Source organism: Malaclemys terrapin, chromosome 4 (genome assembly GCF_027887155.1).
Source record: "Malaclemys terrapin pileata isolate rMalTer1 chromosome 4, rMalTer1.hap1, whole genome shotgun sequence".
Taxonomy (NCBI): Eukaryota; Metazoa; Chordata; order Testudines; family Emydidae; genus Malaclemys; species Malaclemys terrapin.
Genome location: NC_071508.1, coordinates 61,578,084 through 61,602,252, shown reverse-complemented (window position 1 = coordinate 61,602,252; position 24,169 = coordinate 61,578,084). Strand labels below are relative to the sequence as shown.

The window sequence follows — 24,169 nt, the reverse complement described above, 5'->3', positions numbered from 1 at the left end:
CACAACTTATATGATATAGTAAGGATTAAGCAATGTGGTTTGCCACTCAGATTCCTACTCACCAATCTGCAGACATTTATTTATTCTGAGGTTAAACTAGGTCATTTATCATCTAAGGAACGGAAATCCCCTGCATTTGAGGAGTTTAACTAATAAAAGACTTGTCTATATTTATCAAAATTTATAGCTTAAGAATGCCAGTGAAAAGCATGTGTACCAGGATAAACTATCAATTACCTACAGAAAGTTAAAAAAATATAATCAAAATACCCATACAAATAATTTCATGGCATGGCATGGCATGAAATAAAGACTGTTTGGATTCGTCTTTGGGCATAGCCAACTGGAACAAAATACAGCTACTATTTATATATATAAAAATAGTTCTGTAAGTTAGTTGGACTTTTGATGGTTTAGTCAATATTTATGCGTAAACTATGCATTTTCAAGACACTTCACATCAGAAATCTTCCTTCCCACACCCTCCCTGGAAAAGACTATTTCAGAGACACTCAAAATATCCTAGGAAGCAAAAATATTAACGATTCAAACATTCATAGAAAGTAATTCAAATTAGTTTGTACATATGAGCAAAAAATGAGCTCTAAATAAATGACACAGGAGGCAATAAATTGACACGACAAGTAAATAAAAGGCTAAAGCACTCCAATACCATTGAAACGGTTTTAATGTTGTTGCAATTCCATAATGCAACAATCATCAGCTCATAAAAAGACCCAAATACTTGAGAATTCATTTTAATTACTCTTTTGCACCTATTTTACAAAATAAAGGCAAGATATGTTTAAAATCCTCCTTTACCTGGATTTGTTTATGTGCCTAACTTCAGTTATGTTTATCATAGAATGTAAATGTAAATTCCTATTAAGTGTTATATAAGAAAGAATGTTAAAATATTAACCTCTGCTTCAATGTACAGTTTCCAGAATCTGCCAGAACTGGGGAACTGGGCAACAAGGCGTTCATAGGTCTTCCGTGCTTTGTCTATAGGTTGATTCTAAAAAATTGAAAACCAACAAACAGCATTTACAATATTATGATTTATGTAAATGTTTATATTGACTTCCAGAACCAAATAGTGTGAGTGGACCCATAGATAAGGAAATGTAATCCTATGTCACTAAACCTGTGCCTCTCGAATGAGAATGCTCCAAGCGTCAAGGTCATATGGATTCTCTTCTAATTTCTTTTCAGCCTTCTTCACTTTTTCTGGAACATATTCAGCAGCCTAGAAAAAACAAAGTAGAAGCATAAGTGCCTATAAGCAGAGTCTGAGTCATCCAATACTACTTATACTATAAGTTTAATGTCTTTTGAAAATATAGCATTTCACATCTAAAGTAAAATGATTATTTTAATGTAAAGCAAGTTTTCCTTTAGAAACATTAAAATGTATTTCCCAACAGAAAACATTAAAAATTTGGTGGCTCATTGCCCAAACTAGAAGAAATAAGTTAAATAAATATGATAGTGTAAGGCTATGTCTATACTGCGCACCTTACAACGGCACAGCTGTGCTGCTGCAGCTGTACCATTGTAAGGTGTGCTGTGTAACCACTCTATCACTGAGAGGTACCACCTCCAACGAGGGGCAGTAGCTTCACCGCTGGGAACATAGCTCTGCTTTTCATTGTTAAAACTTCTGTCATTCAGAGGGGTGTTTTTTCACACTCCTGAGTGACAAAAGTGGCAATGTAGACACAGCTTAAGTCCGTAAGAAACATCTTGGCATGTAAGCTTGCTAACAAGTGTTCTGTATTTGTAATTCTATTTAACTGATTTATTATGGTTCTTAAAATGCACAAGAACATGAATTTGAAGTTTAATTATTTTTACAACACAACTTAAATACCAAAAAATACAATTAAGTTAACACTTGGAAAAAATACATGGCCATACTGCACATACTGAACTTGCTAAGAGGGAAAATTGCAGTAACAAACTTTCAAACTGTCATACCTATTTTAAGTCAAAACCATTAAACAAACCAACTTCTGTGAGGACCACTGTTATGTTAAACTACAAATTCAGCTGATTTTGAGGCTGCTTTGTTCAAACAAGTGTATTTAGAAGTTATTTCTTTTAACAGTGGGTAAGGTTCTCACCAGCACCACTCTTCAGTAACTCAAAATAGATGAAGTGGTTTGCTCACATTTTCCAAAAACAGTTCAATTTCAGTCAGAAACAAAATATGGAAACTTTCAGCCTAAGCACTGGATGTTTCAGTAAGCTATGTCTGTGAAAAAAAGGGGTTATGATCAACTGTTTTTCAAGCATAACTATTACTAAAAACTTGGTGTTCTGTTATGTTATTTCTTTTTGAAGTTTAAGTCTAACTACATATTTTACAGCCTCAAGTACACGATACTAGTATATTTAAGTACTTGACAACCGTTAGCATGCTTAGAGTTGTAGCACTAGACAATAGCGCTAGAAAAACTTTAAAGAACAAATGGGGATTTCCATTCTGAAGTTTACTTGGCACTAGATGGTTTAAAAAAAAAAAACAAAAAAAAAACAGACCTGCACAACCTCGGATTACAATGAAAGGAAGACAGGCAGCAGACAAAACACTTGGTTATGGAAGAACAGCAGCTATCAGCACTTCATACCATCATTCACACTTACTAAAGCAGGAGATGATAAAGCAACTAAGAAGCACAACAAATACTGACAATACATTGAACACTAAATGTTGTTTTAGTGTAAGTCAGCCAATAACCATCCTGGTCACAGAGCTTGTCTACATCATGGGAAATGTTTTCTATGGGAGTGTGATTTCTAAAGCACACTACACTCTACCACACTGATTGGTCTCTGTAGACCCTGCTGGTGTGCACCAAAGGTTTATTACGGTAGTGCATTTTAATGTTAGAATTGTTTCAAACAGCACTATCATAAAGCACACCAGCAGGGTCTGCATGAACTAATTAATGCACAACATATTAGTGTGCTTTAGAAATCACACCCCCTTAAGAGTGCATTACCCCACCAAAGTCTCATTATTCCAAGAATATAAATCCAGTGAAATAATGGACCCCCTTGGAAGACCATATTCTCAGGCCTGGAACGGAACAAGAACTACTGTTAGGAGAATTTGCATGAGATTTTAAAAGCCTCAATGAGATACAAAATCCAAAAAAAATTGTTTTATTTAAAAATCCAAACCCAAAACATACTTTATATATGCAACAAGGCTGAGTTAATGCCAGTGCAGGAACCTTAGCTTTTTCATTTTCATTATTTTTTTTTTTACTATGGATTTCATACATATACTAAGGTTCCCAAGACCACCTGATAGCTTCAAAAAGATTTATTTTAAAAAGTTTCTATTCATTCAGTGCTACCAAGTTTCAAAATGCCACTTATATACTAACAATATATAATGTCTGAAATTCTTTAACTATATGAGCAAAATCTGATTTTCATTAACCTTTATGACATACTTATGGAGTACCAAAAATAAACAAACAAAATGTCAGGGAAGACATACTGACACCAGGAAGGGGGGGGGGGGGGGGGGGGAGAAAGAGAGCAAGGGGGAGAAGAAGGGACATTGGAGAAGAGAGAAGTCCGTGGTAGGTAGTGCTGCCAGCTCTACATACATATCTTTAATGTGAGTCTTCCCCAACATTAACTCCCACTACTACCCCCCAATTCACAGCAATTCATTCTGGGACACAAACACCATGAGAGCCCAAAACAGAATCAAAACATACCTAAAACCGTTAGTGTCATGAAGCTATACCCATTTTAGTAGATAGTTTTTAAAAATTATTTGACTACATGTGATGGAAAACAGCACGTGTTTATAAATCTAATTTGTCACATCCCTACTCTTTCAAAGTTCTGACTTACAGTGCTGCGTATTTACTGGGAATCACAAAGTTTCTATGAAAAGTCACCACTTAATTAGCTTGCTTTTTGCTTTAAATTTAAAAGTTTAGTTTTACAGCACTTCCAAATGGACTCCTTTTGGGAAAATATATAAAAAGTTTGTTTCTTGTATTTGGAATTTACAGTGAAGTCACAAACTTCACCAAAGTTTAGTTCACAGAGACCTGTTTTTGCCTTAGTGAAGTTATGAAACAACATGATGGGAATACAATTTTGCTCCTGGCAAGTACTGTTTGCTTAGATGACACTACTGTTAACTTAAAAAAAAGTAAAACTTGTTAGTCTGACTATGCTATACAAGCTCAAAACCAACGTGCTACTTTATGAGGATTTAGTCTCTATAAACCTGTCTGTAGAGAAACAGGGTCCTTTTTAGGTTGGAGGATGGGCTGTATCACAGTAATACATCCTAACAATGACCCAGTAGACTTATGTAACTCAAACAGCATGGTGCAGGATCACTGTGCAATTTGGGTGTAAGAAGAAAAATGACAAGCTTCATTGTTCTCCTGATGTTTTAACCCTTTAAAAAAAATTAAGTCAATTTGACCTCTCAAAATGGCAAACATTCACTCAGAGGAGTAGCTGCTACACTGTAGTTCCCTAGTTAGCTACAGAAGGCAACAAAGGAGGGAAATTGGTAATTGGTCTCTACTAACTGCAAATATTTAAGACCCTGCCCATTTTACAATTTTTAAATTAAGTTACATTTTAAAGGTAAAAATTCTTCTATTTCCTATTCAGAACTGAAACTAATTCTCAACTTTGTCAGTAACATTTCTAAATATATTTTGACTGAAGGAGCGCTTTTAAATTGAAATCTATTTCCTATTTAATACTGTGGCAAAGTGGAAAGTGGAAGCACTAGTGGTACAAAAAAAAATAAAAAATCCTTCCCTCAAGCAGAGAAGCTTTCCCCATTATCAGTGCATGGATTCTGCCAGAGCTCAGTTTGATGCTGTTTGATCTAAAAGTTGGAAGTAAGACATCACCACCTACCCTGAGAGGCAAGCTGAGTAAGCAGTTCGCGGGAAAGGCATTCTTGGGTAAGAGCAGCCCACTTCAGTGAGTAAGGTTAGAGGCAAATTAAAGCCCATACACTAATCCTGCTAAACTGAAGTCCATGAATTGATTTGTTCCTCTTTATTATACCAGCTCCAATGCAAGTAAAGAGGTCCAAATGGTCACAGATCTATTGTATATTTATATCATTAAGTAAAGGTGATTAAAGAAACTTCAATTTAAAGATCACTAGATGCCTGAAAAATATTTTTAGTTTAACTTCATGTGTTTGGCAGCACTTGTGTAGTGTCATTTTCTCCTGTATAGCCAATGAAGCCCCTACATCACAAACAGTTACACATGTTTAACTTCACACACAAGTAATTCCACTTAAACAATGGAATTACTGAAGTGTGAAAAGTTAACCATAAACGTAACTGCTTCTCCTTTTGTGTGAAAGTGATTTTTTTTTTAAATAGGAAAATCCTGCAAAGCCAAACACACTGATAGAAACAGTTGTACCTAAAACTAATTTTAGTTTTCAGATGACTCAATTTGAAGTTCACAAGGACCCTTTCAAAAGATGATCTAACATGTTAAGTCAATGAGTTCACCCCAAACCAAGGGTCAAATGCTCCACTAAGTCTTGTTTTGCCCCACATAAACCAGACATATTTCAGGACTAAACTTTACTTTGAATTTTCTTTGGCAAGTCATTTCAAGGAAAAATTCATTCATATCCATTTCTACATTGCCATCAAGAGCACACTCAATGGTTTGACTCTCAATTCCCTGATCCCACGGCATAGCAGACTCCAAAGTGCGTAACAATATCAAAACTCAAACAACTCATTCATATTTGAGCTCAATTTGCATTTACTGAAAGGTGTTTGGCAGGCAGTTTAAAACCTCCTCCTGTTCATGTGGTTTAAATATGGTTAAACTGGTTCACATGGACAGGACATCAGTTTAAACAGTCATTCACAAGAGCTGATTTGAGCTTTTTTGAAAACCACTTGAGTAACTACTGTGAATAAGGCTAGGTCTACATTCAAAAGTTGTCAGCTCAGCTATGTCGCGCAGAGATGTGAAAAATCCACATATATAAGCAATGCAGTTAAGCTGACCATCTACTCCAACCTTTAACTGTACAAGTATGTTTGGACTCTACTTTATTGAAAGCTTGAAGAAACTTAATTGTAAAGAAGCAAATGAGGCTTACACCTCATTCTCCCCTCCCCGTTTTGAGGCTATTCCACAGATCATTTTTTTCTCCTTAATTTCTTCCCAGTACACGTAGGGCTTATTGATAAATGTAACCAAACCAGGGAATTGATTACAGTTACATAGGGACTGGAAATAACTGTCTTCATAACCAGACCAAAAACTTCAATAATCCATGGTTTTAGCCATACTGTAACCAAGACACCCACTTATAAAGTGTTAACAAGCCCTTTGTGCCATCCTAAATATTTTCCCCTTTGGTGTTTACCTTCCAAATACCTCTACACTTCTACCTGCTCTGCCTTCTGATCACTCTTAACACTGCAGAGTTAAATTTCACTTTCCATGCTACATCACTCAAGACTAGACAGCTTTCAGTAATTTAACTGCTACCACACCTACACCTCTACCTCGATATAACGCTGTCCTCGGGAGCCAAAAAATCTTACTGCATTATAGGTGAAACCGCGTTATATCGAACTTGCTTCAATCCACCGGAGTGTGCAGCCCCACCCCACCCCAGAGCACTGCTTTACCGCATTATATCGGGTCGCGTTATATCAGGGTAGAGGTGTGTTTTTAAAGTTGCACTTAAGCGAAATAAGATTTTATTTAACACTGCATATAGAACCTGGAAATGGAAGAGACGATATAAAGAAGTAGATTAACCCCTGCTGTAGTACATTTACTAGGGCTCTGTCCACTGACTTTTGTATCCAAAATAGATCAGCTAAAGTATAGCCCTGACTGTATATTTGAAAGGGATCTAATTCTTTAACAAAAAATGGCAGAAAAATCTCTCTGCATTTCAGTGGAGCTGAAAGGTCACAATCATGATTTCTTAAGCTTTTCTATGGTTCTAAATGCCATTGCATCTGAGCATCTCACATTCATTCTCAAAATGGGGAAGTAACCATGAAGCAAACAAATTACTTGCCCAGGCTCACACAGTTAGTTTGTGGCTGAGCTGGGAACAGAACCCAGTTCCTCAAGTCAATCAGTGTCTTAACCCTAAAGCCATTCTTCCTCTTTGGGCTCCAATGGGCTAGGGTGTACAAATACACAGGGAGGAAAGACCCTCCCCAAAGAGTTCACAAAAGCAATAAAAGTGTGAAACAAAAGGATGAAGGGGGTAGCAGTAGGAGTGTAACAGTAGTAAGAATCACACAACAGGAATCAGTTATGTAGGCTAACTACTGTACAACTTGGTAATGTTTAAATTAAAAAAAAAATTCCATAATATCAGATATGCCCAACTGCCCATGAATTTAGCCATCATTAGTAAGCCAATTACTCATAGGTGTCACAACAGAAGAGGGTTTCAAGGAGGCAAATGAATGAAGTGAAGGCAGAACAGGGTGGATAAAAATCATTTTTTATTTAAGTTAAATAGGTTTATTTTAAAAAAGAAATGTATTTGAAATTATGACAACAAAAATGAGGAAGTTAGTTAACAGAAATTAAAAAGGTACAGGGCCAAAAGTGAAAATCCCTGCAAGATGCATGGAAACTTTTTAAAGAAATCATAATAGTGGCTCAACTTAAATGTATACCCCAAATTAAAAAACTTAGTAAGAGAACAAAAAAAGTGCCCCTGTGGCTAAACAAAGTAAAAGAAGAAGTGACACACAAAAAGGCATCCTTTAAAAAGTGGAAGTTAAATCCTAATGAGGAAAACAGTAAGAAGCATAAACTCTGTCAAGTGAAAAATATAATTAGGAAGGCCAAAAAAGAATTTGAAGAACAAACTAGCCAAAGACTCAAAAAGTAATAGCAAAAATTTTTTTTAAGTACATCAGAAGCAGGAAGCCTGCTAAACAATTAGTGGGGCCACTAGACGATCTAGATGCTCAAGGAGCACTCAAGGACGATAAGAAACAAAATGAATTCTTTGCATCGGTCTTCACGGCTGAGGATCTGAGTGAGATTCCCAAACCTGAGTCATTCTTTTTAGGTGACAAATCTGAGGAACTGTCCCAGACTGAGGTGGTGTTAGAAGAGATTTTGGAACACACTGATAAACTAAACAGTAATAAGTCACCAGGACCAGATGGTATTCACACAAGAGTTCCGAAGGAACTCAAATGTAAAACTGGAGAACTACTAACTGTAGTTTGTAGCCTATCATTTAAATCAGCTTCTGTACCAAATGACTGGAGAATAGCTAATGTGACGCCAATTTTAAAAAGGGGCTCTAGAAGTGATCCCGACAATTACAGGCCAGTAAGCCTGACTTCAGTACAGTACAGACCCGTTTACGCGCAGAAGTTGGGAGTCAATCCGTCACGACCGCGGGTTAACGGACCGGAGGTTAAGAGGGCCATGCTGAAAAAAGTGCCTATGATTCACTTAGAAAAAACGCTGTTATTTTCTGTTCTTTCATACTCGCATTTTTTTTTCTCTTATGAAGGCTGTCATTCGCCGCAGATGAATTATTTTGATATTTTCCGCATTTTGCTCCTCTGTAAATCTTACAACAGTTTCTACAGCACTAAGGGCTTCCGTGGGCGAAATTTTGACCTTTTCAATGACATCCTCGTCATTGTCATTTAGGCCTACGTTATTAGAATTCTCGCCATCACTTTCGCGGTCCGACGTAGCCTCGCATCCCGTTAATATTTCTTCCTCAGACTGAAATTCTGAAGTCGGGCAGTCTTCCATCTCCAGCCACTCAGTAATGATTTCTGGCGACGTATCCAAACTAAAATCTTTTATCATTTGAAAGAGAAGTTTACCTTTATCCTCTTATCTGCATGCGTTTGTAGGACATCTTTTTCTGAAAATCCTTCAAAGTCTGGCTCTGAATCAGTGCCACTGTTGAGTTTTCCCGAGTATGAGCCGTCTTTGAAAGAAAAGGCATCACCGAGAGCCTTCATCCGGCAGTTTTCAATGGACTTTTGGTTTACTCTGTCCCAAGCTTTTTTTAACTAAATAAATAATTTCCTTCATGTTCAACTGTTTCAGGAATTCGGAAATGCCTGAAGACATGCATGACACGATCACAGAAATCAGCTCCCATTGATAACTGTTTTTATAATTCTGAATAATGCACTGGTCTAAAGGTTGAATTTTTGATGTTGTGTTGAATGATAGGTACAGCACTCGAATTTTTACATCGTTCGATACCAGTGATTCGGCTGGAGGATGGGCTGGACAATAGTCAAGTAGCAAAAGTGCTTTGGCTTCGAGTTTCTTTGATTGCAGATGCTAACAAACAGCTGGAACAAAGCTGTTGTGGAACCAGTCGTCGAAAATGTGTCTGGTCATTCAAGCATTTTTGCTGTTAGCATATATTACTGGCAGTTTGGCTCTATTGATGTGATTAAAGCAGCGAGGGTTATGAAAGCGGCCAACGAGAAGAGGGCTAAGCTTATGGCTGCCCGTCTTATTACTACAAAAAAAAAAGTCACAATCTTTTCTCTTTTTAAATCCAGCTGTTTTCTCTGTCTCATAATTAAAGGCTAAAGTCTTATCAGGTAGCAGTTTTGCAAATAAAGCTGTTTCATCACAATTATAAAGTTGTTCTTCGTGGTAGTCTTCATTTTGTAAAATAGATTTTAACTCGGCGGGAAACGCATTCGCGGCCGATTCATCGATGGCTTTCTCCAGAAATAGATACCTGCGCTATGCCATGACGCTTTTTTAAACGACTTATAAACCCCTTGCTGGCTTGGAATGATTCATCCCCCATTAAATTTCCAAATTTTATCGCTTGGGCTTGAAGAATTGGCCCACTTAGAAGCATTCCTTTCAGCCTTTCCTGAGCAAACCACGTGCACATGGATTTGTCTATTGTGGGTTTTGCTGAATAGCGCACACGTTTTCACTTAAGCCCCGTGGTAGAATTAATATTTTGTACAAAGCCATTCAGTTTAGATTCGTTTTTTAGCCATCCTCGGTGAGTAGATTCGGCAATCCCAATATCTTTTAATTTTCTCATGTAGTATATATATTACTATATAACTACAGTACTACTGTATATATTATATCTCTCTCTAGCATGACAATGACTAAATGTGCGTGATACGTCTTTATCAATATCGGTAAAGATGTACAACACATTTCTGCTCTGCACTTCCTGTCAATTTCAGTCAGTGAGTTAGTGAGCAAATTTGTAGCACTACATAGCAAGTTCCTGTACCGCATGTTAACGAGTCTCGCATGTTAAATAGGTAGCACTGGGAGGCATGGCGCTACCGCATGTTAAGCGGATTCACGTGTAAACAGGTCACACACAAAAGGATCTGTACTGTACCAGGCAAACTGGTTTAAACTATAATAAAGAACAAAATTGTCAGACACACAGAAGAACATAATTTGTTGGGGGAAAAGTCAACATGGTTTTTGTAAAGGGAAATCATGCCTCACCAATCTACTAGGATTCTTGGGTGGGGGGGGGGGAGAGAGGGAAGGCAGCAAGCATGTGGACAAGGAGGATGCAGTGGATATAGTGTATTTAGATTTTCAGAAAGCCTTTGACAAGGTCCCTCACCAAAGGTTCTTAAGCAAAGTAAGCTGTCATGGGATAAGAGGGAAAGTCCTCTCATGGGCTGATAACTGGCTAAAAGATAGGAAACAATAGGTAGGAATAAATGGTCAGTTTTCAGAATGGAGAGAGGCAAATTGTGGTATCCCCCAGGAGTCTGTAACGGGACCAGTCCTATTCAACATATTCATAACTGGAAAAAGGGGTAAAACAGTGAGGTGGCAAAATTTGCAGATGATACAAAACTTCTCAAGATAGTTAAGTCCCAAGCAGATTGCGAAGAACTATAAAAGGATCTCACAAAACTTGATGACTGGGCAACAAAATGGCAGATGAAATTCAATATTGATAAATGCAAAGTAATACACATTGAAAACCATAATTTCAACTATACATATAAAATGATGGGGTCTAAATTATCTATTACCACTCAAGAGATTTTGGAGTCATTGTGGATAGTTTTCTGAAAACATCTACTCAATGTGCAGCAGTCAAAAAAGCGAACAGAACGTTGTGAATCATTGAGAAAGGGATAGATAAGATGACAGAAAATATATTGTCTCTATATAAATCCATTGTATGCCCATACCTTGAATACTTCATGCAGATGTGGTCACCACATCTCAAAAAAGATATATTGGAATTGGAAAATGATTGGAAAAATCTCCATATGAGGAGAGATTAATAAGATTGGGACTTTTCATCTTGGGAAAGAGATGACAAAGGGGGGATCTGATAGAGGTCTATAAAATCATGACTGATGTGGAGAAAGTAAATAAGGAAGTATTTACTCCTTTTCATAACACACAAACTAGGAGTCACCAAATGAAATGAATAGGCAGCACATTTAAAACAAACAAAAGGAAGTATTTTTTCACACAACAGAGTCAACCTGTGGAACTCCTTGCTAGAGGATGTTGTGAAGGCGAACACTATAACAGCATTAAAAACAAAGAAGAACTATATACGTTTATGGAGGCTCGGTCCATCAATGGCTACTAGCCGGGATGGGCAGGGCTAATGTCCCTAGCCTCTGTTTGCCAGAAGCTGGGAATGGGCAATGGGATGGATCACTTGCTGATTACCTGTTCTGTTCATTCCCTCTGGGGCACCTGGCATTGGCCACTGTCAGAAGACAGGATACTGGGTTAGAAGGACCTTTGGTCTGACACGGTATGGCTGTTCTTATGTTCTAGCCTAAGGCCTAAACTTACAATAATCTACTAAAATCATTTAAATTCAATAAATATTCAAGCCATACATATTTGCTGCCAAAGTTTTAAGTAAAGTCAAACCACTGAACCAGAGGAAGTGAGTGGCTAAGCACCTGGAACCAGAGTTTGTTGAAGTGCTAAATCAGTTTTTGACAGCAGTTGCCTCTTATGCTGATGAAGAGGGCATATTTTCTTCATTTCAGTTTATTCATCTAGTTCAGTTAAAAATAAAGAAACAGATTGGGAGTTAAAAACAGAAATACTTGTTTTCCTCTTCATACCTATGACTAAAGAGGATGCAATCTACTACTTCTAAAATCTTGGTAACCAGAAACAATCAATCCATTTCACTAACTACTAATGATACTTCCTGTTTAAGTAATCAGTTAGTTTTAAATGCAACACATTTTGATACACTTTCTTCTTACGCATCTCTAGCACTTTAAGGACAAGTTAACTAAAAAAAATTTAAAATGCTTTTTTTTGTGCATTTTTAAATTGAATTCCAATTTCCATCCAAATACAGTTTGACACATCACAGGCAAAATAAAATAAAAATCAATGTGGTAGTCACCATTTTCTAAAAACAAAAAGAGGAAACAAATTAAGCATCAGAATAAATATATTTATGCTACATAACTGCTTACATGTGTACAGACACAGTATATGCTAACCCAGGGGATAAAGCACCAAGTATATGTAAAGGCCATAGTTTGTCGCAAAACATGTTTTGATGGTTACCAACCAATGAGAATCAACACCTCTCTTTAGGAAAAGAACTAAAAAGTACAAATACAGAACACAACTAAAATCAAGTACACCTCTACCTTGATGTAACGCTGTCCTTGGGAGCCAAAAAATCTTACCACCTTATAGGTGAAACCGCGTTATATCGAACTTGCTTTGATCCGCCGGAGTGCGCAGGGCCCCCGCCCCGGAGCACTGCTTTACCACGTTATATCTGAATTAGTGTTATATCGGGTCGCGTTATATCGGGGTAGAGGTGTATTTAAATCAATGTTTCCAGCTTGGTGATTTAAATCATTATCAAAATAATCCACCCTTGGGTAGTGGCTTTACAGATTAGATTAGCAATTAGATTAGTGCTGTTTATGTAAAGGCAGTGTGGAAGGAAGAGATATTTGTGAGAAAGGTGAATAAATGGATGTTCCGAGGCTAGCACTATTGATAAAGTAGATAAGAGGCAGGGATAGAAGCAAAAGATGACAAGCACAGAAAGGCAGATATGCTGTGGTTTGACGGTCACAAAAAGTGAGGGGGAAATGGGGAGTTAATGCAAAGATCAAGGAGAGAATAATACAGATAAATGATCAGGTTTTCAGGTAAATATGACCTTGAATACAATGTATTTCGTATGAAATTGAGACAATAATATGTCAGGCAGATTAGAGTTGCAGTAATCAAAACAGGAGACATTGAGTACCTGGATGAGAGTTTCTGATGTCTGGATAAAGAGGAAGGGTCAGATAGGAGAGATGTGGAGAAAAAAGCAACAGGATTTAGACAGAGGCTGGATGTGTGGGGCAAGGTGTAGGAAAAATTTAGAGATGACCTCAAACTGAGTAGCCTGAGTGACACAGAGGTTGACAAAAGAATGGACAGATTAGGGTGAGCTTTGTGGGGTAAAAATAAGGAGCTCTCTAGTAGACAATGCTGTATTCAGTCCTTGTACCCATTACAGACCCTCCCAGCTATATAGGGACTTGGACGGATAGATGGGGATTCCAGTGGTGTAGCCAGCTGTACCATCTCCTGCGCAGCCATCTGTATAGGGGAACAAGTAGAGGCAGACCTGCATGCACTCCAGAAATCCCTAGCTGGTAGTTGGCCTTCAGAGGCATCTAAAGCTAGGGCATAGCTTAAAGCAGTACTTAAACTGCTCTACACTATCTTGAAGTGGCAACCTGGCACCTAGATATCCCCCTAACCAGAGAGTTGTCACACCTCCTTTGTTGTGCTCAGTGGAGACTGGGTGCAGCAGAGGATATCGAGTCCACTAAGTTTAAGTTGGCAGTGAGACATCCAGGACCGAGAAAAGAGGGATCATCCTGACAACAGTCACTGTAGAAATAAAAAACGTGGAAAAACAAGGCAAGGACAGTATCACTGAAGCCAAGGGAGTTCAAAAAGGATGTGTAACTGTATCAGCAGAACCAAAGAGGTCAAGGAGAATGAGAATGAAATAAAAAGACCTTGAGATTTGGCCAGAAAGAGGTTGTGAAATACCTTGGTAAAAGTACTTTCAGTGTAGTGGAGAAGGGGAGTGAGTTGGAGGATTTATTTAATCATGTTATTCTCTGTGATTTCATTTTTACCTTGAAAACCTTTTAATATTAAAGTGTATTATGTTATTGAAATGGGAATCTCAGACATTTTACATTGATCAAGGGAACAAACCTGAATCCAATTACACTTGCATCCTGGTAAAATACTTTAACTGCTCAGTCCCATATTTTTAGAAACTGAAAATACTAGTACACAGATAGTGTACTATCCTTAACAGGCATTTCTAAATTTCATTCTGTTACAGATACTTTAGTTGTAGTTAAAATGTTCAAAAGCACTAAAGAGATCTGGACACCTAAGTCACTTAGATTACTGGAAACTTTACCCAGTACGTTGAAGAAGCTGTGTCCTGATCCTCGGATTAGACCCACACAGTCAAAACCCTGTGTCTGCACAGAGCTCCATTGAAGTAAACTGGGTGGGAGATTCACCAGCATGGATACAGTTAAAGGATCATGGGATTAGTAAGAAATTGAGTTAGGGCAGGGAGGAAAATATTAGCAACCTTTAATATAAACCATACAAGCTTCAAAACCTTGTGAAATTACATGCTTTAGACAGGCTATAAAGAAATCTCAAACTGCATATGCTTAAGGGCCTGATCTCTGAAGTGCTCAACACCCTCAACTATCATTGGAAAACAGCATAGCCTTGTCTACACTAGGTAATTAAAAAAGTAATTAAATGGTAATACCAGTGATAGAACTGGTGGGAGATCTAATGCTGACAACAGTCCAGTGGGATCTAGCATTTTTACCATCACACAAATTAATCTTATTAACAGCAGCTGTACCAATGGAAGGTAGTTCATGGACATTTTCCCCTACATTTCCGTACTGCAGACAGTAATGGAGTTGATGATGCCCTTCAGGACTTGGCCCTCAGGTGCTAAACTTAAGTATTTTTCCCTTTATACAAAATTTACTCACATGTCAACATTACTAAAATTGATAATCTCACCACCACCTTCCATTCTCATGCTGCACATCCATGAACAAGGAGTCCTGAAAGTCCTTTGACTACGGAAATCCTCAAATGCATGGCTACACAAGAATAATTATACCAGGAAGCTTACTTTTAGAATGGTTTTACGCTTACTGTGGATGGAAAAAATTATTTTTCATTTTTCATAAATGACTTTCTAATAGTCTTTGCAGTGATGAAAAAGGTATACAATTAAGTCACTGCCCAGTAATTTTGTCTTGTTGAAATTTCCATGAAACTACACTAAAAGTTATTTCCAAGAGGTAACTCTTCATTAAACAACTTTAAATTGGCCAAAGGATTATCGGTACAATTTCATTCAATTTTTAAAGAGAAACACTAAGATTTTCCTATGTAATGTTGCATATTATAAAATATTTAGAACATAAGAACAGTCAGACCAAAGATTCATCTAGCTCAGTATCCTGTCTTCCTACAGTGGCCAATGCCAGGTGCCCCAGAGGGAATGAACAGAACAGGTAATCAGCAAGTGATCCATCCTGTTGCCCATTCCCAGCTTCTGGCAAATAGAGGCTAGGGACACCATCCTTGCCCATCCTGGCTAATAGCCATTGATGGACCTATCCTCCATAAACTTATCTAGTTCCTTTATTAAAAAAAAAAAAAAAAAAAAAAAAAAACCACACACGCTGTTATAGTCTTGGCCTTCACAACATCCTCTGGCAAAAAGTTCCACAGGTTGGCTATGCGTTGTGTGAAGAAATACTTCCTTTTGTTTGCTTTAAACCTGTTGCCTATTACTTTCATTTGGTGACCCCTAGTTATTGTGTTATGAGGAGTAAATAATGTGTCCTTATTTACCTTCTCCACACCAGTCATGATTTTATAGACCTCTATTATATCCCCCCTTAGTTGTCTCTTTTGCAAGCTGAAAAGTTCCAATCTTCTTAATCTTGCCTCATAAACTGTTCCATATCTCAAACCATTTTTTTTTTTGTCCTTTTCTGAACCTTTTCCAATTCCAATATATCTTTTTTGAGATGGGGTGATCACATCTTCACACAGTATTCAAGATGTGAGCTACCACAGATTTAGATAGAGGCAATATGATATTTTCTGTCTTAGTATCTACTCCTTTCTTAATGATTCCCAACATTGTTAGCTTTTTTGATTGCCACAATTTTACATCAAAATTAGATAAGTATGGGAGCATCATAATTCCAGTTGCAGTGAACTTTACAAGGAAGATGGCTGCCAAGAAGTAAACAGAGTAACTGTGATTAAGAAACTTTCCGTATTGGTTTCAATGGGAAAAGCACTGAATTTTGAATATTTATTATCTCAATTTTGCTATATACTTTTGTGAAGTCTATTTTCATTTAGCTTGTTTTAATTTCTTTTACTTTACAGGCAGACAAGATTTGAGAGCTTTATGTTAAAATAGATAATGAGGTCCCCATTTCCCCCCCAAGAACCGGTGTTCCTTTGAAGTGTCTCCCCATAACCTAGACAGTCACTTCCCCCACTACTAAAGCCTGGAGCGAGAAGTATGGGTGATAGTGCTGACTTACAGGGAAACTTCTCTTAACTCACACCTCCATTAAAAAAATAAGTTCACTAAGAAGGGAAGAGCAGAACCATCAACTTGTATAAGTACTGTATATATGTGGTCTCCATCTCCTCTGAGCTTGTTTCCATCACTCCTCCCTGCTTCAGAAACTTTGGGTTTTCCCCGCAAAGTGAGTATGGACTTAAAATATAGCTCTGACTGGCAGAGCAGTCTCTTCAATACCCAAAAGTAGAAAGAAAGAAAGTGTGCTGGTAAGTGAAGAAAGCATTTCATAGTAACACCAGTTCTAAGGGGGATGATGTACAACACCAGATTGTATCTGCCTATAAAATAAACAAAAACAAGTTAATGAAAAGTTATTTACCCATTAACAGCATAATTAAACACACAATGAAGTTGATGTAAAAGTAATTACAATGAGGTATTTGCCTGCACAAAAAGTAACCGGGAAGAGATTCCCTCCATTACAAATCTGTTCAGGGGAAAAACCACCACCTCTGTTGAACAAGTACATTTTAATATTTTCATTGTTAAATGTGTTGATTAAAAACATTTCTGAAATTTAGAAAAGTCACTAGAGTTTTGTTTAAAGGGTCACAATCTCTTAGTATAAGCCCAAAGCTTAAATTTATTTTACAAAGGCAAATAAAATATTTGTATATAAACAGCTGAATTGGGTTTCAACTATCTTCTGGAGCCTGAAACCGAGATATTACTAGTATGCATGGCATCCAGAAACTGAAACCGACTGCACTTCCTATTGTCCAAGTTGACTCGAAAGAAAACGTGCTTGCCAACATGGATGGGGAACGCGAATTTTTAAAAATTTCTTCGGTTTAACTAGTCTAACAGTCCAGCACCCGCCGTGAACGCATACAAGGCGTTTCCCAACTGTAGTTGGTTAAATATGGAAGTCGGAGGTTTCGTACAATGTGCGTTGGGGGAAGGCGAGAACGGGCCCCTGCTTTGATTGTGCCACCACGCTACAGAAAGGCCCTGCAGTTGGTCGCGGGAGCCTTAAGTCTAAAGGGCAAAAAAACCCACCCTGTGTTCCTCGCCTGTGCTCCGCGCCTCCCACCCACCTCCCCGCTGCTCCCGTGTACGCACCCAGCGGAGCCCTGCGGCTCGACCGCCCCCTCCCCCAGCCACAGAGGAGGCTCGGCCAAGCCGCTCACCAAGGCCTACGCGGGCGCGGGGACCCCCGTCGCCACTGCCGCGCTGCCCCTCCCCCGCAGGCCGCTGCCCCTAGGGGACCGGCCTCGTAGCTCCCGCTCACCTGGTCGCCAGCGGCTCCCTCTCCGGACATGGCGGGTTAAAACACGGCCGAGCAGCGGCCCCTTGAGACAGATTAAAACCCTTTAAAAAGCGGCCCGCGCTGCGGCGGCTCCCCTGGTCCCGCCAGCCACACGGCCGCCGCCGCCGATTCCAGCAACCCAGGGTCTAGAGAACAAAATGGCCGCCCCTCCGCCCCCGATCGGCTTTCACAGGGGTGGGGGGGAGGAGCGGCACCGCGCGGGGGCTGCTGGGTGGCCGAGGGAGCAGAGCGTACGCGCGAGGACTACAGAGAGCGACGAAACTGTAGGGGCGCCGCGCTGCGCTGAGACTAGCGGAAAAGGAGGAGACGGAGAGAACAGTGTGTCACGCGCACCCTCGGACCTCAGCACGCCACAGCGAGGCGGAAGTGATTGATGTGTGTACTATAGGTGGGATTGGTCTACGGAACGGAGCAAAAGGAGGCTCCCTTGGGCGGACCGAAGGGAGCCCCTCGCACTCTCCCGACCTAGCTAGTAGTGGTGCCCCGGTGCATTGTGATGTCAGCCTCAGCTTCCCCGCGCATATTGTTGGTGAAGAGCAGCCCCTTCGGAGCGCATTGTGCCAAACTAATGGCATGACTTTGGTGCGGGTCAGAGGAACCAGGACCACATCTAGAAGAAGTGGCTCCAGCCCCTTAGCCAGAGGGAGATGGGAAAAAGCCTCCTTGGGGCCCCGCTGCCATCTGATTGTTTCATACTAACTGGAGAGCCAACAGCACTCCTGGCTGAAGTGAGGACCCCTGACAAGTGGTAGAAACACCATCAGTCATCTTCCACCTCTCCCACCCTCGACTGGTTGAGTTCCCCAACTCACCAACATCACCTACATTTTATATAGAGTGAGCTTCAGCCACTTGCATAGGGTTACCATATTTTGTGCCTCCAAAAGGAGGACACTCCGCGGGGCCCCGCCCCAACTCCGCCCCTTCCCCAAAGTCTCCGCCCCCTCCCCTGCTTCCCACGAACATTTGATTCGCGGAAAGCCTGAAGCAAGTAAGGGGGGTGTGGGGGGAGGAGGCGCAGCCCAGGCTGCCCGGCGTTTCCAGCCTGGGTCGGCTCGGGCCCTGGGGTGACAGCCTGGCCCAGCCCCCCCCTCATGAGGCCCGGCTGCTGGCTCGGACCAGCTGTCCAAGGCCGGGGAAACGTGGGGCAGGAACTAGCTAGTGGCTGCTCAAGACAATCCCCTGCCCTTGCCCAGGTCACGGGACATGTTCATAAGTGGTGGGTTATTTGAAAAACTGGATACAAAATAAAGGGGCAGGAATTTATCACTCCTTGATTGATCTGTTCGCTCAGGAGCGGTTCTTTGAGGTCTGCTGGGAGGAGATGGGGGCTGCAGCAGGGGAGAAATACCCAGTAGAAGCAGCTGCCGAAGCAATTCACTAGTACCTCCAAGTGCTCCCCTTCCTAGAGTGCGGGGCCCACAGGGAAGGGGAAGCACCTGCAGTAAAAGGGGATCCTCGGTTTGTTCCTGGGGAAAAGGAGGGGGCAGAGGGGACTAAACACACAGAGGGCCCAAGGAAGTGTTACTTATGTGACAAAGTGATGCCCTATGTCTGGGGGGATCCAAATACCCTCCCTGAGCTGTCCAGATGAAAACAGCTCCCTTCCAATCAAAGACTTCAGTGGTGGCAGCCAGAGTTCTAGTTAATTTTGGCAGGTCTGACCTCATGGACCCAGACCAAGAGTTTATAAAAAAGGCCAAGGTAAATGGTAGCGTGTGCCAGGGCTGGCGAGACACTGGGGCACATAATAGGAAACACTATTTCACTAGGAGGGTGGTGAAGCACTGAAATGGGTTACCTACAGTTGGACTAGATCAGTGGTCTCCAAACTTTTTTGATCGTGCACCCCTATTAGTAAAAAAATTTTGAGCACGCACCCCCTGCCGCGCCTAAGCAAAAAAAAAAAAAAAAAACCGCTCGGACTCCCGCCTAAACTGCCAAAGCAAAAAAAGAAAAAAGCACTCCTCCTGCCTCGCACCCCCAAGGATCCTCTTGTGCACCCCACTTTGGAGACCACTGGACTAGATGGCCTCCTGAGGTCTCTTCCAGCCCTAATCTTCTGTGATTCTATGTGCAGGGTAAAGCAATTGAAATCTGCCCCATACCATCCAGAGATCAACAGTTTAGTTGAGAGGTTCATCAGGACTCTAAAATCCATGTTCAACAGGAACAAATGCAAACAAGAGGGTGAGTGACTGGGATGTAATGTTCCCCTGTCTATTTGCTTACCCTGGAGTGCCCCATTTCATTTCCTGGGTGGGAGAAAAGTCAGAGGGCCCCTGGATCTCACTGGAGAGTCCCTGGAGGGTGGCTCTGAGGCAGAGGAGGAGTTTATGACTGAACTTGTGCAAAAGTTTGGGGCAGGGCCGGCTTTAGGCCTATTGCCCCGAATCAGGCCCCGCGCCCTAAAGAAGAGCGCCTAACGTAGGCGCCTTTTTAATTTTTACTCACTCGGCGGTGCTCCGGGTCTTCGGCGGCACGTCCTTCACTCGCTCCGGGTCTTCGGCGGCACTTTGGCAGCGGGTCCTTCAGTGCCACCGAAGACCCGTAGCAAGTGAAGGACCCGCTGCCGAAGTGCCACCGAAGACCCGGAGCGCCGCCGGGTGAGGCATCCCTGCCGGGGCCCCGTCTAAACTATCTGAATCGGACTCCGCACTTCCTAAAGCCGGCCCTGGTTTGGGGAAGCTTTAAAGACTATGATGGGAATAGTTCAGGAAATTCTCACAAAGAGCCAAGCTGCTCAGATAGCCTGGTGTGTGAACGATCACTTGATGCGGGCAGGGGACTGGACTCGATGACCTCTCGAGGTCCCTTCCAGTCCTAGAATCTATGAATCTATGCAGGCGGCTTGGAGCTGTTGTTACTCCCTGTCAGGGCCGGCTCCAGGGTTTTAGTGGGGGGGGGGGGGGAAGCTGCAATCGCGCTCAGCGGCACTTCGGTGGCAGCTCCACTGCGCCGCTTCATTCTTCGGTAGCAATTCGGCGGCAGGTCCTTCCCTCCAAGAGGGACTGAGGGACTCGCCGCCGAATAGCTGAATGTGCAGCCCCTCTTCATCGGCCGCACCAGGCCCCTGCTTGCTGTGCTGGTGCCTGGAGCAGGCCCTGCTCCCTGTAGAAAGGTACAAAATGCAGAACCCATGCAGGACGATTGTGGAAGGGGTTACCCGATCTTAGAATGCACAAAGGTCCCGCATCAAGGTTGCTCCACAGACTGCTGATAAGCAGGTTAAAAGCAGATGACAATGGAGAAGCCATTATAAACATGCCAGGCCGTGCAGAGGAGGATTCTCAGACTGCCCCTCTCACTGATTTGATGGCTGAATGCCGTAGCAACACTTCTCTCGCCGAGAGTGCTGTGAGGAGTATGTGAAGCGTTAACCCCAGCGGAAAAGGCAGAGGTTATGAGCATGCGGCAGCTGCCCCCACTGAAATCCTTGATTGGAGGGGAGCTGCTTTCACCTTAGGGTGACCAGATGTCCCGATTTTATAGGGACAGTCCCAATATTTGGGGCTTTGTCTTATATAGGCTCCTATTACCCCCCACAATGTGTCCCGATATTTCACACTTGCTGTCTGGTCACCCTATTTCACCTGGACTGCTCAGGGAGGGTATTTGGATCCCCCCAGACATAGGGCATCACTTTGTCACATAAGTAACACTTCCTTGGGCCCTCTGTGTGTTTAGTCCCCTCTGCCCCCTCCTTTTCCCCAGGAACAAACCGAGGATCCCCTTTTACTGCAGGTGCTTCCCCTTCCCTGTGGGCCCCGCACTCTAGGAAGGGGAGCACTTGGAGGTACTAGTGAATTGCTTCGGCAGCTGCTTCTACTGGGTATTTCTCCCCTGCTGCAGCCCCCATCTCCTCCCAGCAGACCTCAAAGAACCGCTCCTGAGCGAACAGATCTAGTTTTTCAAATAATCCACGGCTTAGGAACATGTCCCGTGACCTGGGCCAGGGCAGGGGATTGTCTCGAGCAGCCTCTGGCCAGTCCCTGCCCCACGTTCCCTCGCCCCGCGGCAGATGGTCCCAGCCAGCAGCCAGGCCTCACTGGGGCAGCTGGGACCCCCGGCTGCTGGTGCTGGCGGTGCAGGGGCAGCGCCCAGCGAGCGGGGCGGGGCCTTCCCGGGCCAGCCCGGCGGGAAGACCCAGGGGCGGGAAGTCGCTGCCCGGAGGAAGCGGCCGGGGCCAGAGCCGGAGCCGAGCCCGGCGATGGCTGCAGCGGGGCCGGCGCAGGTAGGACGCGGGGCGGGGACTCCCCGGCTGGGCACTGGTCCCTCCCGCGGTAGTGACCCCGGGGCTGGGGGCTGCAGCATCTCCCGGCGGTAGCGCTGACCCCTATCCGCTCCCTCCCACTTCCTGCCCCCCCAACTCCCGCCCCATCCAACCCCCCCCCCTTTACCATGCTGCTCAGAGCAGCAGGACTGGCAGCCCCCCGGGTCCGAGCTAGCCACTCCGCTGCGCTGCCCAGCAGGAGCACACAGCCCCCCTGCCCACGGCGCTGGCGGCAGGGCGAGCCGAGGCTGCGGGGGACGGGGGCTCAAGGGCCGTAGTTTGCCCACCTCTGTTCTAGAGAGTCAGCTGAGGTTTTTTTGTTTTTTCAGAAAGATAGTGAGCATTGTTGGCACATGATGGCATATATCACAGTGGTAGATGTGCAGGTGAACGAGCCCGGGATGGTGTGGCTGATGTGGTTAGGTCCTATGATGGATTCATTCCAAAACCAGTAGGAGAACACGTCATTCTCTCTGGTCACTCACTAACAGACCTCAAAGTGGCAATTCTACAACAACAAAACTTCAAAAACAGATTCCAACCTGAAGCTGCAGAACTGGAATTAATTTGCAAACTAGATACCATCAGATTAGACCTGAATAAAGACTGGGAGTGGTTGGGTCATTACAAAACCTAAACTTAAATTCACTAATACTAATTTCTCCCTACTGTTACTCACACCGTCTTGTCAACTGTCTGTAATGGACCACTCTCTTACCACTTCAAAAGTTATTTTTCCTCCCTTGGTATCCTGCTGTTAATTGATTTATCTCCTTAGACTGACCTAACACTCGATAAAGCAGCCACCATCCTTTCATGTATTTCTACCTGCTCCTGTATTTTTTGCTTCATTCATCTGATGAAGTGGGTTCTAGCCCAGGAAAGCTTATGCCCAAATACATTTGTTAGTCTCTAAGGTGTCACAAGGACTCCTCGTTTTTTTATAAACTGAGTTGTGTCACCAGCATTCTTATAAGCCTCATTCAGTTCTTCTAAAATTGGCTTTGACAGGGACAGGTTTATAAGGCTTTCTGCATGTTGATGCAGTCCAGAGGCATGGCGTTTTGCAGCCTTTTCATATAGGTTGTCAGTATTGGCTTGGCCTTAGTTGATCAGTCTGGCAAACCAAGCTCCTCCACTTTTATTATATAAATCCATGGTATGCCCACATCTTGAATACTGCGTGCAGTTCTGGTCATTCCCTCTGAAACACCTGGAATAGTCACGGTCATAAGACAGGATACTGGGATAGATGGACCGTTGGTCTGACCCAATAATGCCATTCTTACATAAAAATAATTATAATAATAAAGTTTAGTACAGAAACTCCCCAAGATAATGACCTCTTGAGATCGTGATGATGTGAGATAATGACCTTGGCAAATAATGCATTTTAAAAATCTTGGCCTACTACGAAACATATATTTATATAAGTTTCCCAGTCACAAATCTAGCATTCTGTAGCGAAGTCACTAAAACATAGTCTAATGCTCTGGCTGCTGTTGTTTGTCATGCCACCGTTCACTCTGCCGCTCCGTCCCCAATGGCCCTGCTCTGTCACCTTCTGCTGCCACTGACCTCTGCGAGTCGGTCTCTTGCGGTTCCACCCAGCTCTCAGTGATTTGATCTCTCTGGGGGGGAACCTCACTGCTAGTGCAGGCTGGGCCGTCTCTTCCACAGAAATACTGTCCCACAACAGGTCTAAGCACTTAGACCTGATTATCAGTGTTTTCAGCTCTAGTGGTCACGTATGAAGCCCAATCAGCTCTCTCTCTAAACAGCAGAGGGGGCAAGTCAAAGAGTGCCTGTGACTCTTAGAGCCTACACCACCAAGCAAAACACCTGTGCCCCACCCTCTCTCTCTTCACTAGGATCTGGCATCCAAACCTCCTGCTTAGGGAGTGCAGCTCAGTTG

General features: G+C 42.4%; 1 protein-coding gene across 1 annotated transcript in view; it reads right to left on the bottom strand.

The window, feature by feature from the left end:
* The window catches only part of CSTF3 (cleavage stimulation factor subunit 3), an 80,521-nt gene extending 62,315 nt beyond the window's left edge, over positions 1–18,206 (bottom strand). The window contains exons 1-3 of the mRNA XM_054028534.1: positions 17,943–18,206; positions 1,148–1,249; positions 923–1,018 (exon numbers count right to left, since the gene is read on the bottom strand). Of these exons, the coding sequence (XP_053884509.1) occupies positions 923–1,018; positions 1,148–1,249; positions 17,943–17,972 (228 nt within the window). The 5' untranslated portion in view covers positions 17,973–18,206. The remainder of the gene's footprint in view (positions 1–922; positions 1,019–1,147; positions 1,250–17,942) is intronic.
* Between the last annotated feature and the right edge of the window lie 5,963 nt (positions 18,207–24,169).